The 26,658-nt window shown below is 44.3% G+C and overlaps 1 protein-coding gene across 3 annotated transcripts in view; it reads right to left on the bottom strand.

The window, feature by feature from the left end:
- The window catches only part of EMC2 (ER membrane protein complex subunit 2), an 80,668-nt gene that overhangs the window by 31,366 nt on the left and 22,644 nt on the right, over positions 1 to 26,658 (bottom strand). For all 3 annotated transcript variants that reach the window (XM_073590185.1, XM_073590184.1, XM_073590186.1), the window contains exons 4-6: positions 13,687 to 13,751; positions 8,551 to 8,636; positions 4,148 to 4,205 (exon numbers count right to left, since the gene is read on the bottom strand). In XM_073590185.1, coding sequence (XP_073446286.1) covers positions 4,148 to 4,205; positions 8,551 to 8,636; positions 13,687 to 13,751 — 209 coding nt within the window. The remainder of the gene's footprint in view (positions 1 to 4,147; positions 4,206 to 8,550; positions 8,637 to 13,686; positions 13,752 to 26,658) is intronic.

The raw sequence follows: 26,658 nt of genomic DNA, 5'->3' as shown, positions 1-26,658 counted from the left end.
TTGGATATGTGCGGGCACAATAAATATTTGCAATGGCACGCCTGGCACGGACTGTTCTTGTAAATGGTTTGCAATTATGCATTTTGGCAGCTTTCGATCCAATATCGCCATTCTTAATGAAAAACCTGCTAAGTGTTCACACTGGATGTATTACTTTACAGACGATACCCGGCTTGAGCATTTCATATGTTAGTTTACGACCAGTTTCTCCCATAGATGGCAAGAAACCTCCTTCGCCAGCGCTGACGCTGGAGGAAACGTTCTGATAAACGGTCAGGTATTCGGATTGTTTATATACCATCTACCTGCTAAGTGGTTCCATCTGGGTCCGCGGCCGCCGCGGTGGGGGAGGGCTCGGAGGTCTTGGGATCTCAAGTACAGCTTTCTGCCGAGTTTATCTTGGCATCGGCAGCAGACTATCACTTGTGTGTGTGCTGACACATGGAGCTGCTTAGATTATGCTAGAAAATAAAATACATGGATGCGGTATCAGCCAGACAGGCCAGGCTGGACTAAGTGACACTATAGGCGGAGAACAAGGTTATCAGAGGGGCGTAATGGAACAATGGAAGTGGTGCCCTTAAGTGGCAGCCATTGCTTCAGTCAAGTGCCCCCTTTTTTCCAGAACAGTTGGGGTCTCGGTGATCAGCCATCCTGATGAAGGCAGCAGAGGACAAGGGCAAGTCTCTGAGCTGGGCATTTCTTCATACTGACGAGGATCGGGAACCTGGAACAGATGGAAATACTTTGATTTGGATTACGGATCTTGAGTCAAGTTCTGTTACAGGGGACTCTGTCAGCAATTTTTTGCTATGTAATCTGATTGCAGCGTGATGTAGGGGCAGTGACCCCGATTCCAGTGATGTGTCACTTACTGGGCTGCTTGCTGCAGTTTTGATAAAATCCTCGTTTTCCCAGCAGGAGATCTAGCAGTGCTATGAATGCTGAGCTGTGTAATCCCGTCCACATCACTGATTGACAGCTTCCTAAGTACATGATAAGAAATAGCACATACTCTCCTATCGAATCCTCAATTGCCCTGGTTCTGTCCCCCGCCAGTCGCCTCTTCCAAAGTGGTCGACGCTTTACGGCTGCAGCCACTGATTATATGCAGGGGTCATAAGCCGACCACTTCAGAAGAGCAAAAGAGAAGACTAGTGGAGAGCGTGGCCAGCAGCGAGACAGGAGCTGGGGATCAATAGCCGATTAAATACTAATTTTATTAATCACTCTGGAACCATATGAAAAGTTAAAAAAAAAAAAAAAAGTCAAAAATTCCCTTCAATTGTTAATGAGGTTATCCACGAGATAGTTAATGACTTGCTGATCGCGGAGGATCTCTTGGCTATTTACAGCAGTACCATAGACAATAGATGGATCGATGGCACACATGCGTGGCAAAAACTTCACTCAAAAGGGATGATTCGGCTCTTAATTACAAAAAATAAAAAATTCCCATACTGTACCTACTTCCCAACGCACTGTGCATTGAGTTTTCTACAATTCACCACAACTATTTTAGTTCTTAAGGGAGCAGCAGCTAAATGAAGAATGGCAGGGCGTTGATGGATGGGAATAAAGAACCAGGAATAACTTGGATTTCACACAACAATAAACGAAAAGGATGTATGCAAGAAATCATTATAAGGCTATGTGCCCACGTTGCGTGTTAAAACGCACACTGAAAACCGGACTCCTTCCCAGAAATCGCGCGTTTTTTCCGTGCGATTTCACCGTGATTCTGTTTGCGATTTTGCCGCGATTTTCTCAAGCACTTTCCAAGCGATTTGAAGCATCGCTTGGAAAGTGATTGACAGGTTGGTCACACTCGTCAAACATAGTGTTTGACAAGTGTGAGCAGCTTTTTACTATTGAAGCCGCCTATGCAGCATCAATAGTAAAAGATAAAATGTTAAAAATGATAAAAAAAATAAAAAATTGGGGTGTATTTACCTTCCGACGTCCCGTGCTGCCATCCCGTGCCTCAGCGTTCCCAGTAATGCCTTGCGAAACCTTTGATGACGCTGGTCTCGCGTTACTATAGTGATCTCGCCAGACTACGTCATCACAGGACCTTGCCGCAAGGCATTACTGGGAACGCTTAGGCCGGGAATGTAGCGTGTGACGTCGGAAGGTAAATATACCCCGATTTTTTATTTTTTATTCTTTTTTTTACAGGGGTATGGTACCCAGGGCCTGGAAGACAGTCTCCTCTCCTCCACACCGTGGGTACCAACCGCACATGAGACGCTTAACTTCCCGCATGGTGGGCATAGCCACATGCGGGAAGTAAGCGATTCTCATGCATTCCTATGGGTGCGGAATCGCGGTAATTCTTTGCGATTCCACACAAAAGAATGATCATGCTGCGATTTTTTCCGCGATGCGATTCCGCCGTGGAAAAAAGCGCAGCATTAGCACAGCATGTGCGGAATGCCATAGGAATGCATGGGGGGCGGTCTGTACACTATTTCTAAACGTTTTCGCAGCATTTTCGCGCCGAAAATCGCAGCAAAAACGCTTAAAAATCGCATCGTGGGCACACAGCCTAAAACACCAATTATGCAAAAGTCTGACTTTCTAGGGAGTGTCCACTACTCGGACAATCTCTACTCAATTCCTACGTTTCCCCCAATAAAACAGCAACAATTATACTCTCCTCCGGTGCCAGTGCTGTTCCAGCAGTGTCAGTACTGGTTCCCCATGTGACATTGTTAACATCACATGAACCCATGTGACCAATCAGTGCTGGCTGCACTATCCTTTCTTTGTCGAAAGGAAAGTGAATACAGTGCTGACTGGCCGCAGGGATCGTGTGACAATGTCAAGCAAGCCCTGGGAAAGCCAATGTTGTTACCGCTGGAACAGTGCCAGCACTGAAGGGGAGTACACGTGTTAATATTTTACTAGGGTGAAACATAAGGATTGAGAAGGGGATATCAGAGTCATGAACAACCCCTTTAAACTAGAAGTTAAATGCATAGTGAAGCCAGGTTTACTTGTCCCAGCTTAGTGTCACTGCGCATGAACATCTGTCTCCCAGCACATGCTCAGATGAAGGTGAGGCAAATACAACCGGCCTCACTGGTCATGCTACAGAGGTGAGCTTTAAAGGGGTGTCCTCAAGTTTCAACATTACCCCCTAGGAGAGAACTCCGATCACACAGGTCCAACTTTGGAGGGCCCCACTGATACCAAGATCCAGGGCTTCACAACCCCATGTGAACGGAGCAGAAGACGATAATATGCGCTGCTGCTCCATTCATTCTAATGGGAATACCTGTCGAGTGCGGCGGTTGGCAATCTGTGGCGGGTCCCATTAAGAATGAACGGAGCGGCAGTGCGCATGATCGACCACCATGCTATGCAGCCGAGGCTCACCAAAGGCTTTGTTCTTGGGATTGGTGGGGACCACAGTTGTCAGAACCTGAGCGATCAGAACGTTACTCCGAGTCTTGTGGATAGGGGACAACTTGTACACTTGAGAGCACCCCTTTAAGAAGCAAATTCTGGTGATGGTTTTATGTTAACTTTTGCAAAAAAAAAGACATGTCTGTAACGCTGTAAGCAATGTGATGGTGGAGGTTTCTGCGCTGCCAATCCTTGAGACAGGCTCCCATTAAAGAAATATCGCAGGACATGATGTAAAGTAGGAAGGAAAGGTGGAGTGTTCCCGGCAACATCGAGAGAACTGGGAATTAATCTGCTGGATGGATGTGTCATCGAGAGGACGGATCTGTTTCTTGATGTGGACAGCGCTCAATAATGTCCTATTTAATCCTGGGAGGTCCGAATAAATGAAGTCGTTGTGTAATGCACGTCTCAATATTAAAGGTCTAGTTAACCCTGCACAGGCCGCAATATTCCAAAACTCGGTCAGCCCAATGGTCTACGCGGAAAGCAAGTTTCTCCAATGGCTGCCGTTCCAGCAAGAAAAGCCATTATTAATTTCTGTGCTTCTCTGGTATTTAGCATGCGAGCAAAACAATATGTCCAAGTTAATAAAAGAAAAAAAAAAATAATTAAAAAGAAATAGATTTCCCTGTGGGAGAGCGAGAATGATTTGAAGCAATATTTTCTTAGCCAAGAGTATTCACTCAGTCGGCTTCTCTCAAATTACCTAGAACAGTCACAATATTTGACTTACTGTGTTGGTTGGATCTTCTTGTAATATCCTGTCATATATCTGGAGAGCATCGTCGTACCTGTTCCAAAAAGGAAAGTGAAAACCGCTTATGGAAAATGAGTTCCAGAAAACATCCATAGAAAAAAAAAACACAACCCAGCGAGTCAGCGTAAAAAAAGATACACTCAGCTCCTCAGAAAAATACTTATAAACAGTTCAAGTTTCCATGTAAATTGTCATCAGGAGACTGTGCCATATGTCTGCGCATGAGAGATAGGAACAAGGGCACGTCTATGTGCCGGGCCCGTCGTCATGCTGGTGAGGGGCAAGAACCCCCAATCAGCCATCTGATTATTATGGTTTCATTAACTACTTAAGGATCTCCAGTCTTTAAATCGTTGGGCCGCGCTGAATTTTCCCTTTTTACTTAACTTTACGCTCCTCAATATTGGCAAAAAAAAATCTGAATTAAAAAAAAAAAAAAAAACATTAAAAATTAGGTCCTGTGTATCTCAAAGAAAAAAAAAAAGACTATTTAATAAAAAACAAAACATTTGAGCTTTTAAAACCACCAAGTATTAAAAAGAAAAAAATGCCTTGTCGTGAATGGGAGAACATGGTGGGGTCTTAGACTGGTTAATGGGGCTGTCCAAGACTCGGCTGACCCCTTCTCAATTACTATATTCTCCATGTACAATAATAAACGCCTGTACTCCCCTCCGGTGCCGGGCTTCCCAAGGCTCGTGTGACATGTGTCATGTGATCCCTGCAGCCAAACAGCAGCCACTTCCCTCTCACTTGCTTCAGAAGCAGTCAGACCCCTGGAAGCAGTCAGACCTCTGCAACACTCACTTCTTCGGGGAGTCAGTTTCATTCAGAAAAAAAGAGAGTGAAGAGGCTGCTAATTGTCCGCCAGTGCCCTGAAGCCAATGTCTATTTTTTTTTCACAGACCCACTGACTTGCATTGCAGATTTTGATCAGACCCTCGTATTAATTATGTCTCCACTATTTCCCACGTAACTCTTGGTTCTCGAAAAATCCCGGACATGTGAATAGCCCCATAGACTATATCCGTGAAAACCAAAGATGGCTGCCACTCCTACAATAACATTGGACCTCTGAAGAGGCCTTAGGAAGTGATTCTCCATTTAATTCCCCATTAAAGGGATTGTCTAGGACTTGCATATTAATAACTTATCCTTGGCATAGGATCCATACCAGATAGGTGAGGATCTGACATCTGACACCACAATCAGCTCCATACATCGTGTAGTGACTTTTCCAGTGCATCTCAGCCTCCATTCGCTTCAATAGGACTTGTGCAAAAATACCAATGAACAATCACAACACGTTGTATGGGGCTGTGGTGTGCTGGACCTGTGCTCTGTGTACATCCTGCCACTGAAGGTGCTGCAAACAGTCGATCATTGGGGATGTCAGGCGGTAGACCCCCAATGATCTGATACTGATGAGTTATCCAAGGATAGGTCATGAATATCCAAGTCTTGTACAACTCCTTCATAGCATAGTCCAGGTATTGTCTACGCAGAGGTCTAGGTTTACCTTTCATAGGTGTAACTAGTAAACTGACTTACTGAAATATTCTAGGAAAAAAAAGGGAGATCCAATGAAATTAAAATAAAGGAGAAAAATATCCTTATGCAAGAAATGTATAACTAATACTATAATTTATTTATTTTTTTAAACACAACACATATGGCGACATTTGTCATCAAAGTTTGAAAATGAACTAAACGGGTTAGTCCACTACTTTTACAACTCAGGTCTCTAATCAGCATGTATGCCTCTGTAACACAACACTTACAGTCACCTCCGGTGCCAGCAGTTCCCTCAGCACTCGTTCTCCCGGGGATCGCATAACATGGGTTATGTCACGCAATCCCTGTGGTCAATCAGCTCTGGTTTCACTCTGTCGCCTTCATGTGATCCATAGTAGAGTCAGTGCCAACACTGCTAGAACAGCGCCAGCACTGAAGTTGAGCATAAGTCATGAGCATATGTTAGTGGGGGCAAAAATGCTGATTGAAAAAGTGTTGTCCGATTAGTGGACAACCCCTTTGGGTATGTGCACATGTTCAGGAATTGGCAGCGCTTTGGGCGCAGCACATGTCCGCTGTGTCCAAAGCGCTGCTGGCTTTTGAACGCAGGTGAATCCGCGTGTGTTCATTCAACCATGTGAATCATCACATCCAATACATCGTACTGGTGAAATTTATCTTGCGGAGGCTCGTGTCTCCGCAAGATAAATAGACATGCTGCGATCAGTAAAGATGCGCAGCATATCTGTCTCCGCAGGTAAGCCGAGGGCATCTCGACGCATAGTTGGCATTCCATCCTCTATGCTGCAACATCTGGAAGCTGCGGGTTGGATGCTGCTCGAATATGCAGCGTCCAACCCGCAGCGTTTACTGATCGTGTGCACCTACCCTTTAATGTGCGATATGTATCCGATACCTTGATTAGAAGGGCAGTCCTATCCCTAGGATGTGTCTGCTGATCACCAGGTGGTTGCCGGAGGCAAGTGACAGTAACGGCAGAACAAGGCGAGTTGCCGTTCAGCACTGTTCTGCCTAGTAGTATACAGTCTGAATATACAGTGCCTTGCGAAAGTATTCGGACCCCTGGAACTTTTCAACCATTTCCCACATATCATGCTTCAAACATAAAGATACCAAATGTAAATTTTTGGTGAAGAATCAACAACAAGTGGGACACAATTGTGAAGTTGAACAAAATTTATTGCTTACTTTAAAATTTTTGTGGAAATTCAAAAACTGAAAAGTGGGGCGTGTAATATTATTCGGCCCCTTTAACTTAATACTTTGTTGCGCCACCTTTTGCTGCGATTACAGCTGCAAGTCACTTGGGGTATGTCTCTATCAGTTTTGTACATCGAGAGACTGAAATTCTTGCCCATTCCTCTTTGGCAAACAGCTCGAGCTCAGTGAGGTTGGATGGAGACCGTTTGTGAACAGCAGTTTTCAGCTCTTTCCACAGATTCTCTATTGGATTCAGGTCTGGACATTGACTTGGCCATTCTAACACCTGCATACATTTATTTGTGAACCATTCCATTGTAGATTTTGCTTTATGTTTGGGATCATTGTCTTGTTGGAAGACAAATCTCCATCCCAGTCTCAGGTCTTTTGCAGACTCCAACAGGTTTTATTCAAGAATGGTCCTGTATTTGGCTCCATCCATCTTCACATCAATTTTAACCATCTTCCCTGTCCCTGCTGAAGAAAAGCAGGCCCAAACCATGATGCTGCCACCACCATGTTTGACAGTGGGGATGGTGTGTTCAGGGTGATGAGCTGTGTTGCCTTTACGCCAAACATATCGTTTAGCATTGTTGACAAAAAGTGCGATTTTGGTTTCATCAGACCAGAGCACCTTCCACATGTTTGGTGTGTCTCCCAGGTGGCTTGTTGCAAACTTTAAACAACACTTTTTATGGATATCTTTGAGAAATGGCTTTCTTCTTGCCACTCTTCCATAAAGGCCAGATTTGTGCAGTGTACGACTGATTGTTGTTCTATGGACAGACTGTCCCACCTCAGCTGTAGATCTCTGCAGTTCATCCAGAGTGATCATGCACCTCTTGGCTGCATCTCTGATCAGTCTTCTCCTTGTTTTAGATGAAAGTTTATAGGGACAGCCGGGTCTTGGTAGATTTGCAGTGGTATGATACTCCTTCCATTTCAATATCATCGCTTGCACAGTGCTCCTTGGGATGTTTAAGTTTTGGAAATCATATTGTATCCAAATCCGGCTTTAAACTTTTCCACAACAGTATCACGGACCAGCCTGTTGTATTCCTTGGTCTTCATGATGCTCTCTGTGCTTCAAACAGAACCCTGAGACTATCACAGAGCAGGCGCATTTATACGGAGACTTGATTACACACAGGTGGATTATATTTATCATCATTAGTCATTTAGGACAACATTGGATCATTCAGAGATCCACAACGAACTTCTGGAGTGAGTTTGCTGCACTGAAAGTAAAGGGGCCGAATAAAATTACACGCCCCACTTTTCAGTTTTTGAATTTCAACAAAAATTTAAAATAACCAATAAATTTTTTTCAACTTCACAATTGTGTCCCACTTGTTGTTGATTCTTCACCAAAAATTTACATTTGGTATCTTTATGTTTGAAGCATGATATATGGGAAAAGGTTGAAAAGTTCCAGGGAGCCGAATATTTCGCAAGGCACAGTAGGTAGCTAAAGCACAAGTTTCCTTGCTGCCAAAAGTGATTTTATACTGTCAAAAATCATCATCAGTGTATCAGGAAACGATCCAAATACACACAGAAGCGATAAAATACACCAAGCGGCATGCACAAAAGAGAAAGAGAAGATAGGACATCTGAAGGATACATGGTATCCATTATGTTACCTTTCCATGGCCTCGAATCTCATGCCAGTGAGTTTCTTTACCCTGTGGCTGCCAGGAAACTGCCTTCGTAGTTCTTGCAGACAAGACTTCAAACAAGCAGAGTGGGCACGGATTAATGGTCAGCATTAAAAACAGACATCGCCTTAAAGAACCTAGCAGTCTTGTTTACTATCAGGGGTTAAAGAGAAAAACATTTCGCACAGACTTACACTGGCTGCTATAACTTTGCAACAACAAGAAAATAAATGGATAAAAACACATTTTCACTATTTTTATTTTTTTTTACACTTTATAGATTTTTTTTACATTGCGCTCAGTACACTATTACATGACTCTGTGCCGAAGCCACGCAGAGGTAGCCGCGGCTACGTGGACACTTGGGGGCGGGCGCCATTTTATAGGGGTGTAGAGGCAGGCACTGAGCTGGATAACAGACACAGGGGTGGAGGGGATGCTAAAATAAACACTGTTGTTCAGGAAGGGGTTTACTGCAACACTTATGAGGCTGAGGGTGATGCTGCAGACACTTACCTGGGGTGGGGGAATCTGCAGCAGACACTGAGGATGTTGCAGTGGATATTTTAGAGGCAGTATGGCTGTTACAGGGGTGTGACAGGCAGTATTATGGGGGGAGGTTTCCTGCAGCAGGCAGTATTATGGGGGGAGGTTTCCTGCAGCAGGCAGTATTATGGGGGGAGGTTTCCTGCAGCAGGCAGTATTATGGGGGGAGGTTTCCTGCAGCAGGCAGTATTATGGGGGGAGGTTTCCTGCAGCAGGCAGTATAATGGGGGGAGGTTTCCTGCAGCAGGCAGTATAATGGGGAGAGGTTTCCTGCAGCAGGCAGTATAATGGGGAGAGGTTTCCTGCAGCAGGCAGTATTATGGGGAGAGGTTTCCTGCAGCAGGCAGTATTATGGGGAGAGGTTTCCTGCAGCAGGCAGTATTATGGGGGGGAGGTTTCCTGCAGCAGGCAGTATTACGGGGGGAGGTTTCCTGCAGCTGGCAGTATTACAGGGGAGGTTTCCTGCAGCAGGCAGTATTACAGGGGGAGGTTTCCTGCAGCAGGCAGTATAATGGGGAGAGGTTTCCTGCAGCAGGCAGTATAATGGGGAGAGGTTTCCTGCAGCAGGCAGTATAATGGGGAGAGGTTTCCTGCAGCAGGCAGTATAATGGGGAGAGGTTTCCTGCAGCAGGCAGTATAATGGGGAGAGATTTCCTGCAGCAGGCAGTATTATGGGGGGGAGGTTTCCTGCAGCAGGCAGTATTACAGGGGAGGTTTCCTGCAGCTGGCAGTATTACAGGGGGAGGTTTCCTGCAGCAGGCAGTATTACAGGGGGAGGTTTCCTGCAGCAGGCAGTATAATGGGGAGAGGTTTCCTGCAGCAGGCAGTATAATGGGGAGAGGTTTCCTGCAGCAGGCAGTATAATGGGGAGAGGTTTCCTGCAGCAGGCAGTATAATGGGGAGAGGTTTCCTGCAGCAGGCAGTATAATGGGGAGAGGTTTCCTGCAGCAGGCAGTATAATGGGGAGAGGTTTCCTGCAGCAGGCAGTATAATGGGGAGAGGTTTCCTGCAGCAGGCAGTATAATGGGGAGAGGTTTCCTGCAGCAGGCAGTATTATGGGGGGAGGTTTCCTGCAGCTGGCAGTATTACAGGGGGAGGTTTCCTGCAGCAGGCAGTATTACAGGGGGAGGTTTCCTGCAGCAGGCAGTATTACAGGGGGAGGTTTCCTGCAGCAGCCAGTATTACAGGGGGAGGATTCCTGCAGCAGGCAGTATTACAGGGGGAGGTTTCCTGCAGCAGGCAGTATTACGGGGGGAGGTTTCCTGCAGCAGGCAGTATTACAGGGGGAGGTTTCCTGCAGCAGGCAGTATTACGGGGGGAGGTTTCCTGCAGCAGGCAGTATTATGGGGGGGAGGTTTCCTGCAGCAGGCAGTGTTATAGGGGGAGGTTTCCTGCAGCAGGCAGTATTATGGGGGGAGGTTTCCTGCAGCAGGCAGTATTATGGGGGGAGGTTTCCTGCAGCAGGCAGTATAATGGGAGGAGGTTTCCTGCAGCAGGCAGTATTACAAGCGGGTAATTATATTTTCAGACTATCAGGAGGTTTTCCTTTTGTTCACATATGTGATGCCGCTTTCTGGTCAGCAGGTAAATCTTATAGTATTTGTATGTCCTGCCACTTTTACACTGGGCTCCTGCATTTCTGTTGACACTTGAGATTGCTGAAAATGTTCATCTGCAACAACTTGGAAACGTTTGGATAGCTTATAAGTAAAACAAATCTCCGACGCTCTTGGACGCAGAACAGAAAAACTCAGTGTATGATGATGAAGTAGTACGATAAATATGCATGACATAACCACACAAACTTAAACAAACCCCGCGCGGTATATGACGGAGGAGCGAGGAACATGTCGGAGAACGTGTGCAGGATGTTATACTGTGATGCCGAGAGAAAATCTCCACTGCAGCTACATTTCAAGAGATTATACTCAGGGTGAAATGAACAGAGACATAAAAAATGGCAGCGATGGCGAGACGCTAAAAACAAACTGAATGGACCTCAACAGAAAATAATTACAGAGGGGAAAAAAATGCAAAAAAGCACTGCGCACAAAAGTATGGAATATAATAGAGATACAAAGATCAGCCATGACATTAAAGCTATGTGCCCACGTTGCGTGTTAAAACGCACACTAAAAACCAGACTCCTTCCCAGAAATCGCGCGTTTTTTTCCGCGCGATTTCACCGCGATTCTGTTCGCGATTTTGCCGCGATTTTCTCAAGCACTTTCCAAGCGATTTGAAGCATCGCTTGGAAAGTGATTGACAGGTTGGTCACACTCGTCAAACATAGTGTTTGACAAGTGTGAGCAGCTTTTTACTATTGAGGCCGCCTATGCGGCCTCAATAGAAAAGATAAAATGTTAAAAATGATAAAAAAAAATAAAAAAAAATCGGGGTATATTTACCTTCCGACGTCCCGCGCTGCATTCCCGGCCTCAGCGTTCCTAGCGATGCCTTGCGAGACCTGTGATGACGTTGGTCTCGCGTTACTACAGCGATCTCGCGAGGCCGCTAGAGTCACGCGAGACTACGTCATCACAGGACCTTGCCGCAAGGCATTACTGGGAACACTTAGGCCGGGAATGCAGCGCGGGACGCCGGAAGGTAAATATACCGCGATTTTTTACTTTTTATTCTTTTTTTTACAGGGGTATGGTACCCAGGGCCTGGAGGACAGTCTCCTCTCCTCCACACCGTGGGTACCAACCGCACATGAGACGCTTAACTTCCCGCATGGTGGGCATAGCCACATGCGGGAAGTAAGCGATTCTCATGCATTCCTATGGGTGCGGAATCGCGGCAATTCTTTGCAATTCCGCCGCGGAAAAAAGCGCAGCATTAGCACAGCATGTGCGGAATGCCATAGGAATGCATGGGGGCCGTTCTGTACACGATTTTTATACGTTTTCGCGCCAAAAATCGCGGCAAAAACACTTAAAAATCGCATCGTGGGCACACAGCCTAAAGGGGTTTTCTGGACTGAACACATTTCTGCAACCATTCTGTGACAGCAGATTGTTATAACCGGCCAACATGCAACAGGCAAACTGTCAGGATTTCCCACCATTTCCATCTAGAGTGGGCAGCCATGTGACCGCAAACACAGGATTTGCATAGTCGCGGTCACGTGCAGATTAGCTTTGCATCCACTTCTCTCAATGGAAAAGTTGCTGTTCAATACGTGACCGCCCACTGAATCTGGGAAGAGAAGGGGACGCCTGACAGTGTACACATTGCAGGCAGGATCGACCCCTGACAGTGTACACATTGCAGGCAGGATCGACTCCTGACAGTGTACACATTGCAGGCAGGATCGACCCCTGACAGTGTACACATTGCAGGCAGGATCGACCCCTGACAGTGTACACATTGCAGGCAGGATCGACTCCTGACAGTGTACACATTGCAGGCAGGATCGACTCCTGACAGTGTACACGTTGCAGGCAGGATCGACCCCTGACATTGTACACATTGCAGGCAGGATCGACTCCTGACAGTGTACACATTGCAGGTAGGATCGACCCCTGACAGTGTACACATTGCAGGCAGGATCGACTCCTGACAGTGTACACATTGTAGGCAGGATCTGCAATCTACACTCACAGAAATACACCAGGACATAGGGCCAAGCTGGCTAATCAAAAGAGGACCCAGGGATGCCAATGGTTCCAAGTGCTCCTCGTCCGTTGTCCTCTGGACCAGGCTCAGGTGAATTTATTAATTCATCTCTACAAATAATGTTCAGGCAGGAAGAACATCTCAAAATAACATTCACACAATGCCAGGACCCAAGGTTTGCACAGAACATCGCCCAGACATCACACTGACTGCACGTTGTCATTCTGTATAACTCCTAATACCTTTGTATCATTGACAGTATTAAAAGAGTATTCCCATCCCTAAGATCCTATCAAAATATGTACTAGGTGTAATAATAACAATACCACCAGTTACCTCCAATCAGAAATGTAGTATAGTTCTTCTGATTCGCTATGTTGCTTACCTCATGCGTAGGGCATTGCAGTAGTTTAGGTATCCATGGTTACGACCACTTGCGCTCATCACTACTTACGACCACTAAGAACTATGTCACAATAGGAGTGGTCGTAACCATGGATACCTAAAGGTAATACAATGACCTGCACATGGTAAGCAACATAGCGAATCAGAAGAACTATACATATTTCAAATTGAAGGTATTTACTAAATATTGGGATAGGATCTTTTCTGTGGGATCGGTCGCTTAAAGTACCCATTTCACGAGCTGTTTGATAGATCACAGCCTTTGCAGAGTGCCATCGTCACAAGGTAATCCATGATAATCACTTCTGATGCTTTAATGTTATGGGGGATTAGTTTGAGCATTAATCTAGAAATCGGAAAGACGTTTTCAGAATTATCAAGGGTCCCACGGGTCCATCTCCGAAAGACAACATAATGACATGACGTCATCTAACCCATCTAACCGTCTGACGGAGGAGAAGACCCCTTAGCATTTTGTTCTGGACAACATTTGACGGCACATGACGACATTATCGTAAAAAGCGCAGATAAAATCTACAGACGACTTACCATTGCTACGTCATCGCGGCCACAATCCAAGGCAGCAACCATCACTTGTTCATGTATGATCCATACTGTCCGGAAAAGATAGAAATGAAGAATGTCAGAAACTCTCTGCGATGGTGGCCGCGGCACTAGGGATCACAGACCACAACTTCATTACATAGGAAGGCTGCTTCCCAAACATAGAAGCCAGATGCTTCTACGGTACTGACCACTACAGAGTATGGTCAGATCAGAAAGGGGGAAGGATATACAATATGTAGACATATGAAGACATATTACAATCTTTGATGGGAGGGCTTCTTTAACTGTCCCTATGTTCTGTAACTTGCCATCCCGCTCCTTTTGAGTGGTAGGTTCCTCTTCAAATCAGCATTCAGACAGCACACTAGGTGCTGGAACCTCCTTTTGCTCATATGCCTGGCTCATGTTTCTGCAGCTAGAGAAGGACTACACTTGACCAAATGACAAAGTTACACAGAACCGAGACACTTGGTAGCCGGCACTTGACTGATTTTTTTTTTACATAATCTGCAGATTGTGTATCACTATCTATGAAATCATATCAGGTTGTCTGACAGTACAGGGGACCTTTTAGAAAGCAGTATGAGCTCCACCCATGTGTTATTTATCCATTTCAAGTACTTGGACAGTCTTTTCGTGCCGTGCATTTTTGGGGTAGGACCAGGAAGTCTAACTTTAGCACATATGGGACAAACAAATTTAGTTGAAAAGCTAAGAAAAAAAAAAAATACACTGATTAGGAACAAGAATTCACTTCTGAAGACTGACGACTATAGTAAACCCCATGGAAAACTAAAAGTGACGCCGAAAGGAAAAAATACAGTAAGAAAGCACAAGCTGGAAAGTCACCTAGAAATGAGGAGGTTTAGGCGAAAGGAAATAAAGTCCAAGATCAAGTAGGATCTACGGTGTTCGTGTAAGCTAGAAAAATATGCAGCCCGGGCAGGCGAGAGGGTCCTTATCTGTCATTCACATCTATGGATATATTCAGGAATGGCTACAATGTTAGAGAAAAAGAGAAGAATGATGGTTGGTAAGATCTATGCTGTCTGCAAAAAGGCTCGCTGTGCTTTAATGTCTTACCCAAAATGAAAGTAGGTTTTGTAAAGAATTTAAAGTAACGCTAAACACAGAAAATGAACAAAAAGTAAAAATAATATCCCTGCAATTCCTTCCTTAATCTTCTTGCCGCTTCGATCCTATTGTCTCATCTTACAATTAAACAAATAAATAAAGTGTGTCCCAAGAAATCAATCTGGTCTCCCCTTATCTTCCTCTTCAACAACGACTGCAGCAGGAGCCTCCCCCCAGCTGCTCAGTCTATAGTATGACTGATAAGCCCCTTCACATCGGATGTTGCCCACGCAAAAATGGAGCAGTTTAGAATCAAATAAACACAGTTTATTGATCCAGAACCTCTGTGTAAAGTTATTCCCTTTCAATGCAATTTTGGAAGGTCAGTTCAGAAAGATTGGTCTTTTTTTTTTCCATGAATAGCACAACTGAAGATGAATTTTTTAATATATCTTGTTACAGAAAAATCTCTCTTCTCCCAACTTAGCATTCACTCATGTCACTGGCAGAATCTGCTTTCAGTGAAGAGACTCACTGACAAATAAGATAAGAGTTGCTGCTTATAAAAGTCTATGGAGAAGGTGCAGTGCTGCGCTCTCTCTGGCAGAGCCATGGACAGTGAATAGAGTAATGGCCTATGTGTCTGACCTTCGTGCAATTCAGATGGGACTTTGCAGATACCCACTCTCTGGATCAGTGAAGGTGTCACAGGATGACCCCACGATAAGCAAGTTATTACCCATCCTAAACATAGGGGATAACTTCACATCTCGGTACAAATCGTTTAATGCAGTACAGATTTTCTGAGGTCTCTATCTTTGCAGAGGGAGTTGGGGGTCCCAAAAGATGGAATCTCCTATCTAATGGCAGCCAGTGAAAGATCAGTGACATAGCACTGCCATTCCTCTCACGCTGCAGTGTCTTAACGTATCCTATGCGATACAGCTTCATCAGTCTCCCTGCCTCCTGCTTGTGAAAGATTTCTCCCAATTAGCTCTTACAAATAGATGCTGCTTAAAAAAATTACACCGAACTGCAAACACAGACAGATAGTACATAACGACACTGAGATTTAATGTGGGTACGGAATGTATTCAGACCCCTTTAAATTTTTCACTCTGTTTCATTGCAGCCATTTGGTAAATTCAAAAAACTTCATTTTTTTCTCATTAATGTACACTCTGCACCCCATCTTGACTGAAAAAAAACAAAATGTAGACATTTTTGCAAATTTATTAAAAAAGAAAAACTGAAATATCATATGATAATAAGTATTCAGACCCTTTGCTCAGACACTCATAATTAAGTCACATGCTGTCCATTTCCTTGTGATCCTCCTTGAGATGGTTCTACTCCTTCTTTGGAGTCCAGCTGTGTTTAATTAAACTGATAGGACTTGATTAGTAAAGGCACACACCTGTTTATATAAGACCTCACAGTACATGTCAGACCAAATGAGAATCATGAGGTCAAAAGGACCTGGCCAAGGAGCTCAGAGACAGAATTCTGACAAGGCACAGATCTGGCCAAGGTTACAGAAGAATTTCTGCAGTACTCTAGCTTCCTAAGAGCACATTGGCCTCCATAATGCTTAAATGGGAGAAGTTTGGGACCACCAAAAGTCTTCCTAGACTTGGCCGTCCAGCCAAACTGAGCAATCATGGGAGAAGAGCCTGGGTGAGAGAGGTAAAGAAGAACCCCAAGATCACTGTGGCTGAGCTCCACAGATACAGTAGGGAGATGGGAGAAAGCTCCACAAAGTCAACTATCACTGCAGCCCTCCTCCAGTCGGGCCTTTATGGCAGTGGTCCGACAGAAGCCTCTCCTCAGTGCCAGACATATTAAAGCCCGTATAGTTTGCTTAAAAAAAAAAAAAAAACACATGAGAAATAAGATTCTCTGGTCTGATGAGGCGAAGATAGAATTATCACCAAAAAGTTTCTAAGCGGTAGGTGTGGAGAAAACCAGGCACTGCTCATCACCTGCCCAATACAAGCCCAACAGTGAAACATGGTGGTGGCAGCATCAAGCTATTGGGGTGCTTTTTAGCTGCAGGGACAGGACGACTAGTTGCAATTGAAGGAAACATGAATGTGGCCAAGAACAGAGATATATCCTGGATGAAAACCTCTTCCAGAGTGCTCTAGGCCTCAGACTTTGCCAAAGATTCACCTTCCAACAAGACAATGACCCTAAGCACTCAGCTAAAATAAGAAAGGAGTGGCTTCAGAACAACTATGTGACCATTCTTGACTGGCTCAGCCAGAGCCCTGACCTAAACCCAATTAAGTATCTCTGGGAGAGACCTGAAAATGGCTGTCCACCAACATTCACCATTCAACCTGATGGAACTGGAGATGATTTTTTTTTTTAGTCCTGATGGGGTGCAGAGTGTACATTAATGAGGAAAAAAAATGAACATTTTTGATTTAACTAAATGGCTGCAATGAAACAGAGTGAAAAATTTAAAGGGGTCTGAATACTTTCCGTACCCACTGTATAATTGAAGCTGATCACTGTATTGACCAAACTATTACATCACGGTCATTTAAATAATGCAAGAATAATCCAAGACTATACGGCTCCTCCATGAAGCTATGAACTTGGTCAGTCAATGCTTCAGGAAGAATCTGTTTCCATACAGTGAAGGAAATAATTATTTGATCCCTGGCTGATTTTGTAAGTTTCCCCACTGACAAAGACATGAACAGTCTATAATTTTAAGGGCAGGTTAATTTTAACATTGAGAGATAGAATATCAAAAATAAAATCCAGAAAATCACATTGTATAGATTATATACACTTATTTGCATTTTGCAGTGAGAAAAGTATTTGATCCCTCTGGCAAACGAGACTTAATACTTGGTGGCAAAACCCTTGTTGGCAAGCACAGCAGTCAGACGTTTATTGTAGGTGATGATGAGGTTTGCGCACGTGTCAGGAGGAATTTTGGTCCACTCCTCTTCGCAGATCATCTCTAAATCACAGCTTTTGAGGCTGTCACTTGGCAACTCGGAGCTTCATCTCCCTCCATAAGTTTTCTATGGGATTATGGTCTGGAGACTGGCTAGGCCACTCCATAACCTTAATGTGCTTCTTTTTGAGCCACTCCTTTGCTGTCTTGGCTGTGTTTTGGGTCATTGACTTGCTTGAAGACCCAGACACGACCAATTTTTAATGTCCTGGCGGAGGGAAGGAGGCTGTCACTCAGGATTTTACGGTACATGGCTCCATCCATTCTCGCATTGATGCGGTGAAATAGTCCTGTGCCCTTAGAAGAGCAACACCCCCAAAACATAATGTTTCCATCTCCATGCTTGACAGTGGGGACGATGTTCTTTGAAGGTCATAGGCAGCATTTCTCTTCCCCCAAACACGACGACTTGAGTTAATGCCAAAGAGATCAATTTTTGTCTCATCTGACCACAGCACCTTCTCCCAGTCACTCACAGAATCATCCAGATGTTCATTAGCAAACTTCAGACAGGCCTGCAGGATTTTAAACCTTTAAACCGGCGTAATGTGTTACCAATGGTTTTCTTGGTGACTGAGGTCCCAGCTGCCTTGAGATCATTAACATGTTCCCCCCATGTAATTTAAGGCTGATCTTTCACCTTCCTCATGACCAAGGATACCCCAACGAGGTGAGATTTTGCATGGTGCCCCAGATCGATGTTGATTGACAGTTATTTTGTATTTCTTCTACTTTCTTATTATTGCACCAACAATTGTCTTCTTCTCACCCAGCATCTTACTTATGGTTTTATAGCCCATTCCAGCTTTGTACAGGTCTATGATCTTGTCCCGGACATCCTTGTAAAGCTCTTTGGTCTTGCCCATGTTGTAGAGGTTCGAGTCTTACTGATCTCTGTGGACAGGAGTCTTTTATAAAGGTGACTATGTAAGACAGCTGTCTTTACTACAGGTAACGAGTTGACAGGAGCTAGAAATAATGAAAGCAGTGGCGCTAAAGTGCCCAAAAGTTTCAGCAGCAATATAAAAGACAATAGTCACCCAAATGTCAATAATAAAAAGTGATAGAATATTAGAAATAATTTTGTGCTCAAAACTTCTTGTTGATATAATGGAATAAATATTATAAGTAAAATTCAGCCATACACCATAAGTACAAGTTAGTACATAAACTCTGTTAAGAACTGAAAAGTAATCTAATGTTAGTCCACATGAAAAAGCATTCAGTCCCAGTAACAAATAAGTCCAGATAGGAAATGAATGGCTGCTGGTGTGTAAGATTTTAGTTCCAGTAGAATGCTAAGATAAATTAAATAGGCGGCCTTATTCAAATAGCAACGAGGTATGATCATTAATAAAAAAATAGTCACAAAGAAGTTTACCAGAGAACAATACCTCTTAGGGTAATATAGAGAAGAGCGCCTAAACTATAGGATCATTAATTCCTCAAGGTCCAAGGTGGACTAACATTAGATTACTTGTCAGTTCTTAACAGAGTTTATGCACTTGTACTTTTGGTTTATGGCTGAGTTGATAGGAGCGTCAAACTGGTCTGTAGGAGCCAGGACTCTTAACGGTTGGTAGGGGATCAAATATAAAATTTATTTGCATTTTGCAGTAAGAAATAAGTATAATTTATACAATGTGATTTTCTGGATTTTATTTTTGATATTCTATCTCTCAATGGTAAAATTAACCTACCCTTAAAATTATAGACTGTTCATGTCTTTGTCAGTGGGCAAACTTACAAAATCAGCCAGGGATCAAATACTTATTTTCCCCACTGTACAGCCATCCACAGGTATCAGAAAACTAAGAGTGTGCCAAGAAAACATAACGGCACAACAATATTCTACCTCTACCAGCCTGAACTGCTGATATTTAAGAGACAGGTTCATCTACCTATGTTTCTAGAGCTAAATTGTGACCTTTCAGTCAGCATGGTGTAACATAGATCAGAGCGGGAAACTTAATTGCACTGATCAGTATCCCAATTTTTGCTCTCTGCAGCCCAATGAGGCCTGGCCTTTCTTTTCCCCCTAGAACGCAATGAAGCCTGATCTGGACATCTGCTGATATAGCCCTTCCATGCTAAGGAACGTGGAGCTGTGGGTTCAGACACATTACTTGGAGCACCGGCAACGTTTATGGCTACAATTTTCTTGACCGCCACCGGCTTGTCAGAACGATTCTTGACATTCTCCTCTGACCCTATTCGTCATTGAGTTATCTACAACCAGGGGATCCTGTTTACCAGGATATTTTTCCTCGATCACACCATTCTTGATATACGGTAATCTATACACTAAAATTAGAAAAAACTGGACCAAGTGGTAGTTTTTTTTTTCTATAATGGGCCTGGCTCTTTTAGCACAGATGACCCATGACTCATTTGAAGTTGCTCAGATCACTTGATTTTTTTTACATTCTAAAGTAGATTCACAATGAAACTGATCCCCCAGAAAACCTGATCACACTACTCTATGCTGTATTCTGGGGTTAGGCGTCTAATTATCATAGCACAAAACTGCAATCGTGAAAGAGAAGTTGGCATTAACAAAGTGGGAAAAACGTGTATATACGTAATGCAATCTTGACGTTACCAATTTATCCCTTCATATAGGCTGATTAGGTCTCAAAAAAACTTTTAACTTTTTAAAGTCATGGTCACCAGTTTTGTTGCTCTTTTTAAAGAAGTAATCCAGTGATTTTTTTTCTGTCTGAGCAGCCAGCCTTCGCTAGATTGTCTATCACACTCTGCATTTCTCACAATACATGTTAAAGTAGCACTCCCATGAAATGTTGTATACCGTAAACCTGTGAAAATGCATGTAATGTACTCTTCAATGACCAGCTTCCAGTTTTCAGCGCCGCTCTTGTCTTCTTCTCACTCACTCGACTGTAATTCCGACTAGCCGGATCACACTGGGTCTTATTTGCGAGCCCACAAGTTGCTTTTACAGTGCAAGGCTAAGGAATATCAGAACGAGACGTTCACCTCCTCTTTCTTCTCTTCAGGCTCCATCTTGATTACTAAATTTCAAATCGGCGTTTTGCTTCTCTGTGCTCTTTTAATCATCAGAACAGCACTGCATGGACAGCTAGAGCCAGTACAACAGTGTGATTATCCTCTCCATATTCTAATGAATAAGCTAGAAGATTGTAAGTTTTCAGGGAGGCTGAACAGTGGTCTCCATTAGAACTGTGTGACAGGAGCTGTCTAATCATCATCAGAAACTGTGATAAGAGTTCTTATTCTTCTTACTGACATTATGACATCTTTCAGAGAACATATCATTATGTAATTTCTAAGATGTCTCTATGAGATCACAGTACCCAAGTGAGGAGGCGTATACCATGAATTTTAAGATAGAAAGAAGTAAATAAATAAGGTAATACTAGCTATATTGGGAGACTGGTGAAAGGATAAATAATAAAAAAACTCGACACTGGAGTGCTGCTTTAATTCTGTAGAAATATTTTATTTAGATTTTGGGGCTAACAGGAGCTAATGGCAATAATAATTTGTGCACTGTACAGAGTAAACGCTACGCTACCACTCCAAACTTTTCATTCCCAATTTCATTTTCAGTGAAACACCAGTATATTAGTTTTTATAGCAGCCTTTTGGATTAAAATGTACACAGATGGTCTGACGATTTTTTTTTTTTTTTTTTAGAAATATATGTTTTAATAATCTATATATGAGCTGATTAACTGATCGAGATAGATTAGAGGACATTAGCAGGTAAGTCTGAGTCCACCTGTGAGTAAAAGCTCCAGGACTTACACTCAAAACAGTCGTATACAGTACGTGTAAATCAACATTTTCCGAACGGTTCCAAACTAAGAAGCAAAGCAACAATTTCTTTTTCCCTTAAAAACTACAACAAAAAGAAAGTTTTTGCACTGCCAAAGTTAACAGCTTTGAAAGATAAATGAGCTTTTGCTATTGGAACTCAGTTTAATATTGTTTAAAGGTACCAAATAATAGTGCCGTGCCAAAGTGGGTCGGATTTCCTATACGTTAGGTGACCATTTCCTGGAATATGTTATTCTTGGAAGGCGCCTGGCTCACAGGAGACCTAATTATCAGCAGAACACAATCCTGTTGAGACCGAGCGAGGGGGTACCAACGTGAAAGAGGGAATACCTAACAAGGGCTGCAAGCGCCTGCTTAGATGACCCACCGTGATGACAGTGCCGCCAGCCAATACAGAGTTGACGTCTCTGCCAAGCAGATATTACACAGCAAACAAATTACAATTCACAGAACAGCGAGGGGTCCAGTGCTCACGAAGTGCGTGGGAACGCTAGACTGGAAGGGATGCATGTCTCACCACTCATGTTTTATTAGGCAGGTTTCACACGTCTGACGTTAATGGTCCGAGTACAAGCGATGGTGTCCAGATCGGCAGTGGATTTCCTGACCCGAATTAAACAGCATCTAGGAGGCTCGAGTGTGGATCAGGAGGCATGCAGCTTAACAGGCCGTCGTCATCTGTAGTCAGACCATGAATTAAGGAAGTATGAAATCGGCAATAAAAAATATATGCAAGTATCTACATGAAAGGTCATCTGCTTATTTTCCATCAATCTTGAGAAGATTCTTTTGGGCTTTGCTACATTATGACAGAGTTGTGATCTCTGACTACATATAAGCTCCAGTGTCCACAGGGAGTCTGTGGTAGTCCGAGACACCCCCCTGTCTCGTCACTGGGTCCACATCGCTGCTCTATTCCCTACTCCCCATGTTTGGCTGATGAGAATAGGCACAAGTCCATCACAGGGTCAGCACGAGGCCACGATTTCTAGGAATTCACCCATTTGCCATCTACTACTTGCTGCCCCATATTGTTTTCGATTAGGTATGTACAATACCACAAATACTAAACTATGACTCTCGCTAAACTTGTGTCCAATTGGATTTTTCTTCCTTATGACAATCTAGTACATATATTATGGGGTGATTGAAAACAATGGCAGTTTCGGTAACCTGCATTTTTTTGTTAGGTCTTTGCAGCCAGCTTTGAGTTTTTTGGCTGAATTTGTAATAAGAAATCTTACTATTATCATGAGATGGAGACGTACATGGACCAGGAGAATCCTGCACTAGAGGAAACTAATAGCCTCAAGGTTGTACAGGGTATGTACACACAATTGCTGTCTTCATCCAAAATCAGCACCATGTCCGTATATGGATTGTGTCTGGTATTGTAGCTGTGCTCCATTTACTTTAGGTGGCACAAGCTGTGAACAGATGTGGCGCTGTTTCTGGAACAAAGCAGCCATGTTTAGTTTTTCTTTCTAATCTGGACAACTCCATCAAAGGGGGATATCTCGTGATCTTTGTTGGTACCATTTGTAGCAAACAGGCGATTTTGTGAAAGGTCCATATGCCACCAGATATTTCCATAGCCAGCGGTCACTGCAGAAAAAATTATATATTATATGGCGGCCATTGACACAAAAGGCCTAAGTTCTTTGTAACTGGAGTTATTGTCTAAAAACACCAGACCTCTAAATAAAAATGTGAGAGAGACATAATGGACAAAAACAGGATTTTTGGGTTGCTTACCGTAAAATCTGTTTCTCAGAGCCTTCATTGGGGGACACAAACCATGGGTGTATGCTGCTGCCACTAGGAGGCTGACACTATGCACAGAAAAAGGTTAGCTCCTCCTCTGCAGTATACACCCCACCGACCGGCACTAATTTCCTCAGTTAGTGAGAGAGCAGTAGGAGAAGTAACAAAAATAGAGTAACAACGGAACAAACAACTCAACTGTAACCAACAGAAGAACAGGAGTTGCAGAAAACATGGGAGGGTGCTGTGTCCCCCAATGAAGGCTCCGTGAAACAGATTTTACAGTAAGCAACCCAAAAATCCTGTTTTCTCTATCGCTTCATTGGGGAACACAGAAACCATGGGACGTCCCAAAGCAATCCCTGGGGAGGGAGAAGCAGACTTCCATTAGGTCTGAGAACTCACCACCGCCACCTGTAAGATCCTTCTGCCTAGGCTGGCGTCCGCCGAAGCATAGGTGTGGACCTTGTAAAATTTGGTAAACGTGTGGATCGAAGACCAGGTTGCAGCTTTGCAAAGCTGCAGCGCGGAAAGCTCTGTGGCGCACCGCCCAGGAGGCACCCACTGCCCGGGTAGAGTGAGCTCTAATTCCAGGAGGGGGCACTCGATGCTTGACCCGGTAGGCTTCCAAAATTGCAGATCTGATCCAGCGAGCAATAGTAGCCTTGGAGGCCGGCTGACCTTTCCGCGCACCATCTGGAATGATGAAAAGTGAGTCTGTCTTCCTCAAGGGAGCCGTCCTAGCCAGGTAGACCTTCATTGCCCTGACCAGGTCTAGCTTGTTCAAGGAGCGCTCCAGAGGGTGGATTGGGCCCGGACAAAAGGACGGGAGAACAATGTCCTCATTTAGGTGGAAAGTGGACACCACCTTCTGGAGGAAGGAAGGCAGGGGCCACAGTACCACCTTATCCTGGTGGAGCACCAAGAAAGGGGGGGGCGACAAGAAAGGGCCACCAATTCTGACACGCGCTGGATGGAGGTGATGGCCACCAGAAAAGCTACTTTCCAGGAGAGAAGGGATAGGGAGACTTCCCTGAGAGGTTCATAGGGTGACCCTTGAAGAGCCTCCAGGACCAGATTGAGATCCCATGGATCCACAGGAGCGCGGTACGGAGGTGCCGCATGAGCCACTCCCTGAAGAGACCAACGTCTTCTGGAAAAGAATGGAAAGCGCCGAAACTTGACCCTTCAAAGAGCTGAGGGCAAGACCCGCATCTAGGCCTGCCTGGAGGAAAGCCAGGATAGAATGGAGAGAAAAGGACATGGGCGGAACGTCATTGGCCTCGCACCAAGTGAAATAGGCCTTCCACGTACGATAGTAAATTCTGGAAGACAATGGCTTTCTAGCCTGAATCATGGTGTGAATCACTCGATCCGAAAACCCTGACCGTCTCAGAACCGCGGTTTCAACAGCCACGCCGTTAAATTGAGCGGCAGAGAATTGGGGTGGCAGATTGGACCCTGAGACAGCAGATATGCTCTGTCTGGGAGCTTCAAGGGGGCGTCCACGAGGCAAGGGAAGGAGGCTGCTGGGAAAGACTATGTGGTGAGATAGGGCGAGTGGAAAATTCCGTCCAGAGATCCTGCCTGGGCCTTTTGCGGCTCATGCTGGCTGGCTCAGATGGAGCCTCTTGTGACCTGCTGGATCCTGCAGAAGTGTCCAGGGGCAACTTATCAAGAACGGTCACTAGGGACTGACATACCCTGGTGAGGTCTGCCACTGATTGTGCCGCGAACCAAGCCCTTCTGGGACAATCCGGAGCGATGAGGATGACTGGTACCCCTTCCGCCTTGACTTTCTTCAACAGCTTGGGAAGAAGAGGAAGGGGTGGGAACAGATAGGGAAGCTTGAACTGAGACCAGGGAATGGTCAGAGCATTGGTGCCCACTGCAAGAGGATCTCGGGCCCTGGATACGAACTGTGGGACCTTCCTGTTCAGGCGAGACGCCAGCAGATCTACGTCCGGAGTCCCCCAACGACGGCAAATCTGATGAAAGACATCCGGATGACACTAAGCTAAACTGAGGGAAATTAGTGCCGGTCGGTGGGGTGTATACTGCGGAGGAGGAGCTAACCTTTTTCTGTGCATAGTGTCAGCCTCCTAGTGGCAGCAGCATACACCCATGGTTTCTGTGTCCCCCAATGAAGCGATAAAGTTCTCCTATTGGAACCACCTTTATTTAAAGAGGTTTACCAGTCTACATAAAGCAATTTGTTTCTAATGGGTAGGTTATAATTGTTAGATCGGTGTGGGTCCCACCGCTGGCAACCTATGCCCACCAGGACATGGGACTTGTGTCTCCTATTCTCCACTGGACACACCAGAGCCAGGAGGAGTTGGATGGAGCGGAGGTTCGAACAGGCACCGGTGAAGATATCTGCATTTAGGAGAGATAATTACAAGAAAAGCTCGTTCTTAATTTTCAATTACGGCAATCACCTGAAAAACTAGCAAAACGCTGGTTCATTGGGTGATCGTTTCATTAATGCCAAGAGAATACAGTAAATAAATCATTGCTCTCGGCAGCACATCAACCCAAGCAAACAATGTGATGCCGATATCGCAATACCGTATGGGGACAGAAAGATGGTGTTAGAAATCGTTTTGTGCACATCATTGCTCGTCAGCCCATGAAACCCAGTCTGCATTATCCTGATGTAATCTTAATCAATTGTTACATTTTTGTTTTACCATAAAACTGTATTCAGTGTGCCTAATTTGTATATTAGTGAGCGTTACGTAAGTAAGGGCATACCCGCCCTGTCACTTTGACGTGGTAAAACATAAATTGGCATGGTCGGCAGGATAGTGAATAGCTGGAAGGGTGCATTTGAGGGGTATATTGGACGAAGGTAAATGTTATGTAGTCAAATCCATGGAATAGATTGATTTTGCAAGTTTTTTTCCTTTGTTGGGCACCAATCCAGATCTTCATAATTGCAAAAGTATAAAAATTATTAAGAAAATTGTTTATAAGAAATAATCCTCACGTCCTAGCTTATATTAGGTAAGAGAATGATTTGTTGGCACTAGGCCAAAATGTTCGGCTTTTTGGCACAAAGTCAGAAAAACAAAATGTTTAAGAAAGGGAAAAAGAAAGAGGATGGTTGTGTGGAGATCCCTGGCTGGACCAGGGCTCCATACAATATTATAGCACAGGAAATACGTTTTTGTGGATTGGCAGAACCCTAGGAGAATGAGCTCAAAGGGTCAGCACCCACTGATGTTGTTGATGTACTCAGGGGTGTCCCCGCAAAAGCGGGTGATGTAGTGTCTTTAGGACGGCGTATGTGGATTTTACACAGTGCATACCGAGAT

Source organism: Dendrobates tinctorius, unplaced genomic scaffold, assembly GCF_039654945.1.
Source record: "Dendrobates tinctorius isolate UK_male_01 unplaced genomic scaffold, ASM3965494v1 ptg000116l, whole genome shotgun sequence".
NCBI classification, from domain to species: domain Eukaryota; kingdom Metazoa; phylum Chordata; class Amphibia; order Anura; family Dendrobatidae; genus Dendrobates; species Dendrobates tinctorius.
Note: the sequence above shows the minus strand (reverse complement) of the source record. Positions and strands in the feature narration are given on the sequence as shown.